The sequence below is a fragment of the Chaetura pelagica genome, unplaced genomic scaffold (genome assembly GCF_000747805.2).
Source record: "Chaetura pelagica isolate M959 unplaced genomic scaffold, ChaPel_1.0 scaffold1222, whole genome shotgun sequence".
In the NCBI taxonomy this organism is placed as follows: domain Eukaryota; kingdom Metazoa; phylum Chordata; class Aves; order Apodiformes; family Apodidae; genus Chaetura; species Chaetura pelagica.
In genome coordinates, this window is record NW_009952494.1 from 1 (window position 1) to 7562 (window position 7562).

Sequence of the window (7562 nt, forward strand, 5' to 3'; positions counted from 1 at the left end):
TAGGACATGGGGTGATGGTTTTAAACTGAAAATGGGGAGGGAGATTTAGGAAGAAATTCTTCACTCTAAGGGTGATGAGGAGCTGGGATGGGTTGCCCAGGGAGGTTGTTGATGCCCCATCCCTGGAGGTTTTTAAGGCCAGGTTGGATGAGGTTTGTGCAGCCTGGGCTGGTGGGAGGGTTCCCTGCTCATGGCAGGGGGGTTGGAACTTGGTGATCTTTGAGGTCCCTTCCAAACCTGAATGATTCTATGATTCTATTTGGGTTGGGGGTGTTGGTGCTGTGGAGAGCTCCCCGGGGGTCAGTGTCCTTCTTGGGGCTGATGGAACATCAAGTTACCTACAGAGAGAGTCCCTGTGCTGAGTCATGGAAGACATACATGTACAAGACCCAGATGAGTGTCTCTGAACCCTTTTTACAGCTGGGGAGGCAAGGCTTAAAGCAACTGAAAGCATGATTGCTGCTACTGGTGCCACGTGGTAATGGTTGAACTGCTCAGACCAGCTCTTCAGCCTTCCCTTGTTTCCTCCTTGCCCCTCACAGGCATTAGATAATGCACATTATCCCCCAGGTAACCACCCTGGCTCATCACATTTGGTGTATTTCTGCTTAGGTGTTTTCTCAGGTTCACACCTTCAAGTTCTCCACATGGCAGTTCTGGGATTTTTCTCTGTCCTTTATCTTTCTGGAGTGTTTTCCACTTCTTTTCCTCACCCAGCTCAGGCTGGCAATGCTGCACAGGAGCTTTGTGGGTTGCTCTCTGTGTGAGGCCTTCCTGGAACTCTCAGTCTGCCCCACAGGAGCCTGGCAGGACTGCCTGGAATTAAGTCATTCAGCTCCTCTGCATCCCAAATGAGAGTGACACTAGGATCCACCTCTTGGCATTAACATCTCAGGTAACTCCCTACTTCCCCATGCCAGTCAGGAGTAGGGAGAGCTCCTTTATTCTTCTCTGCTATCACCTGAGCAGGAGGCAGAGAGCCAGGCTGCCTTTTCTGCCATGACTTCGGAGAGACACCAGCAACTGGGCAGCTTAACTGTCTTTAATAAGGAAGATTTTGAAGAAGACTGGATTAAAGTGGCCAGCGGAGGCTTTGGACACGTGTACCAAGTCAAGCACAAGAGGTGGAGAACAGTTTATGCAGTGAAATGCTCCCCATACCTGCTGCAGGACTCCAGCATGGACAGGTAACTTTGCTGTCTCTTCTAGCTCAGCAGCTCAGACTTGTCAGTTAGAGCCATTCATGGGGGTTGGTGCTAAAACTGAAGGGGATGCTTCCCTGGCTGCTTGTCTCTGGGAAGTCCAGATTCTGGTACCCAAAGGGAGTGGAAAAACTGGGGTATAGGCAGTAATAGGCAATCCTAATGAACAAACAGCTGAGCCAGAGAAGTTATTCATTCTAACATTTGATTCTGCTGGAGCTGGAAGGATCCTGCCTGATGAAAATCTCAGGCTCGTGGGACTTTTCTTGCCATGTGGCTGACAGCAGTGGAGCTGGTTCAGTTTGGGCAGTGACTGTCCTCTTCTGCTCTTCAGCTGCTATGTTTGTATTTCATTCTCTTTTTTTGGAGGGTGGGAAAAAATAAAAAAGAGTCAAGTTAATCAATTTTACTGCTGTGTGTATCAATTCTAGTGAATTTAATCATGTGGATTAAAGAAGAAGAATGCTTGACTGGGGACAGAAATGTAGATCGTTGGGGTTTGGGTTTTTTTTTTCCCTTTTTGAACTATTTCTGCAGTCACCAGGATTTGAAAAACAACACCTGAAAATCTGAGTTCGGGAAAAATATCTACTAGTACATGTGCCTCAGCAGCTCAGTTGTCTGGCAAGGGAGGCAAAAGTTTCAGAGGAGCCTTTGAAAGTCCTTGGCACTCCTGTCTGTGGGCTTGTAAAAACCATGTTTGTGTCATCAGGAGCTATGGATAAAGAGAATGATGTGGTGACTTCCATCCTCTCCCAGCCCTGATACATCACCAGCTGCTCCACACGGGGCATCCAAAGTGCTGGGGCAAATGGACAGTGGGAAAGACCTGAGCTGCCTCCATCCAGAGGCACATTCTACTGTGGGCAGCCTGCTAGAGAAGTCTGGCAAAAAGATTTGCTTATCTGGACTATGTTTAGAGCCATTAGTGGCCTGGCATCCTGTTGTTGCAAGCTCAGATTCATTCCCAGGATGTGCTTTTTAACTGCAGTGTTGGCACTTCACTGCTGGGCTGCTCTGGGCAGCCCAACCCGCTCAGCAGGTTGGGAAATGCAAAGATTTAGTAAAACAGGCCTGCAGAATTGGCAACCATGGACAGACATGTCTAGACTCCCTCTGGGACCAGCTTCACCCTGCTCACAGACAGAAGAGGAGGCATAAATACAGATCTGCAGCCTGTGAATCAACTGATGCCATTTCTTGGCTCCACTATTTATAATTTTTCTTTTTCTTTTTTTTTCTTCTAGGACCAGTATGAACTGTCTAATGGAAGAGGCAACCAAGATGGAGAAAATCAAGTTCCAGCACATTGTCACTATCTATGGGATCTGCAACAGCCCTCTGGGGATAGTGATGGAATACATGGCAAGAGGGTCCCTGGAGAAAATTCTCCCCACTCACAAAATGTCATGGCAGCTCAAATTCCGGGTTATCCATGAGATGGGCTTGGCTATGAATTTCCTGCACAGCATGACCCCTCCTCTGCTGCACTTAGACCTGAAACCAGGGAACATTCTCCTGGATGGGAACATGCACGTCAAGGTAGGACCCTCAGGCTGAGTGTGGAGGGACCGGGTGTTTCTCATGTCAGAGAGAGGTTCTTTTTGCCAAGTGAGTCCAGAATCCTAAGAATTTAGGTTCTTCAGGAACACTCAGTGGAAGATACACCAGCAGGGCTCGTCAGAAGCAGCTGGTAAACAAATGACATGGTATTCCCAAGATCATCCAGGCAATCTGTGCCAGAACTGGGAGCTCAGGGTGGGAACTGCTGCTCTGCTGGACTCGGTGAAAAGCACCAACTAGGATTTTATCAGGGTTTTACCAAGTTTCAGCTCCTCATGTCCCTGATCATGAAGGACAGGGGTATCTCCCCACTAACAGGAGGGGAGGGACAGTGTGAGCATTCCGGGGGGGCTCTCACCTTCTCTGCTTGCAGATCTCAGACTTCGGGCTGTCCAAATGGATGGAGCAGTCCAGCAGGATGCAGTACATTGAAAGCTCTGCCTTGAGAGGCACTTTGAGCTACATCCCCCCAGAAATGTTTCTGCAGAACAGCAAGCCCCCAGGCATCAAGTATGATGTGTACAGGTAAGGGCTGCCTCTCTGCCCTCAGCTCACTCAGGGCTGCTCCCGAGCTCTCACACAGAGCAAGAGGCTCTGGCACAGCCCCTTGTTTTGTTCATGTTCTGGGTCCCTGCCTTGCAGAACGTCCTTGGGGAGCACACTGGGAGTGACATGGGGTGTGTCTGTGGTGGAGGGGGGGGGAGTGGGATTGTCTGTGAATACTCTTCTCCTGGCACCAGGTGCATGTCTGAGCAGCACCAGTCCCATGTGAGCTGCAGACTGGGGTGCCTGAAGTTCCACCACACCCTTTGAGGTTGCTGGAAGTAATTACAGAAAAGGAGTGTGATTAGAGCACAGAACAGTGTCTGCTCTTCCATTGCAGGCACTGCTTAGATTGATTTTCAAACAACTGTGATATTTCCTGTCTGTTTTGGTCAGTAACAGGTAGAGAAAATATTTCAACTCTACTTTTTCCCCCTCTGGTCAAAGTGCTTTGCAGTTCCACAAGCCACACGGATCCTTCTGGCAGGTGGTCACCTCCTTAGCCACTACCCTCCCAGTAACTCCAGACAAGAGGAAAGAGGGGATCTGCATGGCCACATGAACTTGCAGCAGTCAAGGGCCCTAAACCCCAATGTGGTTAAAGTGAATAAAAGGCACTGAGAGCCTGACTGACAGGAAATGCTCCAAGGCCTTCACTCCACCAGCCCTTTCACTGACAGTATGTGATGATTCATGAGATCCTGCCCTTTTGGTGTGGGGGATGCAACCCTCCCATCCTGTAGAACTCCTTTGCCAATTTTCCCATTTCTCAAGAAGGTGCAGGCAGTAAGTGAATGTCATGTTTGTGTACACATGGGAGTGATTGCTCATGATCTCTCATTGCCTGCAGCTTTGGAATTGTCATTTGGGAGGTACTTATGCAGAAGAAGCCTTATGCAGGTAAATATGAATACTTCTTGTATGCTCTGCACTCATTACATGTTTATTACAGCCATCTTCACAGAGGAGAGGCCCTGTGACCTTGCTGTTTTTCAGGGGCAAACATGATGGCTATTATAGTCAAGGTAGCAGCAGGAAAGAGGCCCTGCCTGGAGCCCATCAGTGATGACTGGCCAGGGGAGTGTCAGCAGATGGTTGACTTGATGAAGAGGTGTTGGGATCAAGACCCTAAGCAACGGCCCAGCTTTACAGGTGTGGTAGCTGATTGTGATATGGACTAGCCAAGGGTCACCTGCATGGATTAACAAGTGGGGGATAAGCTTGTGTATAACCTTGCCTTGGAAATGCTTGGTACCCATCTGCTGTCAGCACATCCTCGTTCTCCCTTTTGCCTTCCTCCCCATGTGGAAGGTATGTGGAAGGCTTCCACAGCCTTGAGGGCTGACTGGGTGCTGAACATCTGGGTAGTCTGCACAGCTAACAGTCCTTTTGCTCTGGCAGATATCCCTGTAGAAACAGACATGCTGCTGTCACTGATACAAAGTCTTGTAGTGGATCCAGAGAACGAGCGCCTCGTCAGGAAGATGTCCCACAAACCAGCCATCTCTGGGAACCAGCAAGTGAGGAAGGCTTCCCAGTACTCCTCACAGGTGAGAAGGGCTTCCCAGTATTTCTCAGGAAGTTCCACTGACTCCTTGCTCTGTTCTTCCCAGTTCTTGAGAATGTGTTTCCTCTCTCATCACTGTTCGTCAGTGAACACGCTCAGCAGCCTTTGCACAGGTTGTCCAACTCTCATTCATTGATGGGGTTAGGAAACTTGCATATAAATTTAGGAAGCTGGCCAGATTGCTAGATGATGGGCAGTCTGAGAGGAAGACCCTTCTTTCTACTGGCTCAGAAGAAGTTGGTTTATCGTGTCATCAAAAGAAGCTCAAACAGACACAATCACTGGGGCTCTGCCCGTGGCGCTGCCCTGTGTGCTCAGATCACCATCTTCCACTTCCATGGAAATGAGGACAGTCCAGTTTAAACAGCTCTCATTGGAGGAAAAAAAACCCCAACAAAACCAAAAAGCAAATGTTTTAAATCCCTGTGTTTCTGTGACTAAGAAAACCAAAACAAATCAGGTTTCAGGTTAGTCACAGTTTTAGCCCAGCTCCTGGGGTAACTGTGCCTAGAAGCTCCGTCTGGGGAGAAGCAGCAGTTGAGGACTGTTGCTGTTTTGAGGTTCTGCCTCTCCAAGGAGAATACAAAATCCTGGAGAGGTAGCAAAGAATTCTGTGCAAACACCACAGAGTGCAAAGCAGCAACTTTGTCTTATGTTTGTTTGTTTTTTTCTTTTCCCCTTTCTGAAAATGAGAGTGATAAAGAAGAGTTCACCTTCCCACAGGACACCAGAAGTGGGGGTAAGTAGGGGACTTTCTTTATAATTTAGAAATTAGGAAGGAGAAACCTACAAATGGCCCATTTCCTCACTCTCCAGGGATAAGGATGTGGCTCAAGCGAAGTTTCCACGTGGGAGACTTTTTAAGTTACAGCAAATGAACAATACAAGAAATAGCAAATATAGTTCCCATGAGGGAGAGGCCAAATGTCTCAGGACATGTCCCTGCCTCATTCCACATCCCCTGTCTCTGAAATGCCTTTTGTTTCATTTCATACACGAAGATTCACGTGCTCTCCCCCCCCTTGGTGTCCACCAAGCTGCTGCTCTTGGTCTTAACTCTCTTTTTCCTGTTTTGCTGTTAGAAGCCGATCAGCAGGAGGTTCATCTCCCGCCTCCTTACAGTGAGGTGGGAAGCCCAGAGGACGTGCTGCCTGAGGAGATCTGCAGGGTCCATGAGAACGGCCTCACGTTGCTCCACCTCATGGTGCTCCAGGGACACGTGGCCAAGGTGAAGTTTCTCCTGAGCTGCAAAGCCAACGTGAACAGCCAGGTGGTCTGTGGCTACACCCCGCTCATCATTGCCGTTCAGAAGAGGTCACCTGAGATCTGCTCAGCTCTGATAGAGCACGATGCAGACACCAACATGCCTGATGAGGATGGTTGGACACCCCTTCACTTCGCTGCTCAGAACGGGGACGACAGAATCGTGCGGCTCTTGCTGGACCACCAGGCTCAGGTCAATGCTCAAGAGCACGACGGGTGGACCCCTCTGCACTTGGCATCACAGAACAACTTTGAGAATGTGGCCCGAGTGCTGCTGTCTCGCCAGGCTGACCCCAACACCCAGGAGGTGGATGGGAAAACTGCCCTCCACGTGGCAGCTTGCTTTGGACACGTCAGCCTGGTGAAACTGCTCGCCAGTCAAGGAGCAGACCTGGAGAAAAAGCAGAAGAACCACAGAACCCCACTGCACGTAGCTGTGGAGAGGGGGAAGTTCAGGGTGGTCCATTATTTGCTGAAGAATGGGACGTGTGTCAACAGCCTGGATCAGAACCATTACAGTGCCCTGCACCTGGCCGTGGTGAGGGGCAAGTATCTCATCTGTGAGAAGCTCATCAAGCACGGAGCCAACGTGGAGCTGAGGACAGACAAGGGCTGGACGCCCCTGCACTTGGCTTCTTTCAAAGGACACATCGAAATTATCCAGCTGCTGAAGGACAGCCAGGCCAAGCTGAATGCCAGGGGCAGCATGGACTGGACACCTCTTCACCTGGCTACTCGTTACAGCGAGGAGCCCGTGGTCTGTGAGCTGCTGAGGTGTGGGGCAGACCCCAACCTCCCCGAGAAGTCAGAGTGGGCCCCCCTCCACTTCGCAGTCCTGAGGGGCTCTTTTTTGACTGTCATCAACCTTCTGGAGTGCAGGGCAGATGTCAATGCTAAGAACAAGGTGGGCTGGACACCCTTGCACCTCGCTGTCCTCAAGGGCAACATGGCCATTATAAAGACCCTGATGAAGGCTGGGGCTCTGCTGGACGTGGAGGATGGCACTGGCTGCACAGCCCTGCAGTTGGCCATCAGGCACCAGAGGGAAAACATCATCACACTGCTGCAAAGCAGGGACTCGTCAGGGAGCAGGTTGGGGAGCAGGACTCTGCTGAATGAGGCTAAAGCTTCAAGACCCAAATTGGTTCCAGGAAGGACAGATTTGTAGGTTCATCGAGTCTGGCTTTTATGACTTGAGTTTTCCAGTGTCAGCTGCTGTGCTTTAAACCACCATGTCCTGCCCCTGCTGACTGCAGGAAAATGCTGCTTTTTATTTTTAATGAAAGTTTCTAAGCATGAACACTAAAAGATAAAGGAAAATGGAGCTGCAGAAGGAAAGTGACAAATTATTTTCCAAAGTCAGACCAAGCTTGCAGAACATTTTGGCTTGGTGATGCTTTAGCTTTCCTGTTTTAATATTTACT

General features: G+C 49.6%; 1 protein-coding gene across 1 annotated transcript; it reads left to right on the top strand.

Annotated features, from left to right (window-relative positions):
- The first annotated feature begins 999 nt into the window (after nucleotides 1-999).
- Nucleotides 1000-7306, top strand: ANKK1 (ankyrin repeat and kinase domain containing 1). The gene is made up of 8 exons (XM_010008889.1): nucleotides 1000-1187; nucleotides 2450-2744; nucleotides 3139-3290; nucleotides 4159-4208; nucleotides 4305-4460; nucleotides 4710-4828; nucleotides 5569-5614; nucleotides 5958-7306. Exons 1-8 carry the CDS (start codon nucleotides 1000-1002, stop codon nucleotides 7304-7306), a joined length of 2355 nt encoding a protein of 784 aa, XP_010007191.1.
- Nucleotides 7307-7562: the final 256 nt, after the last annotated feature.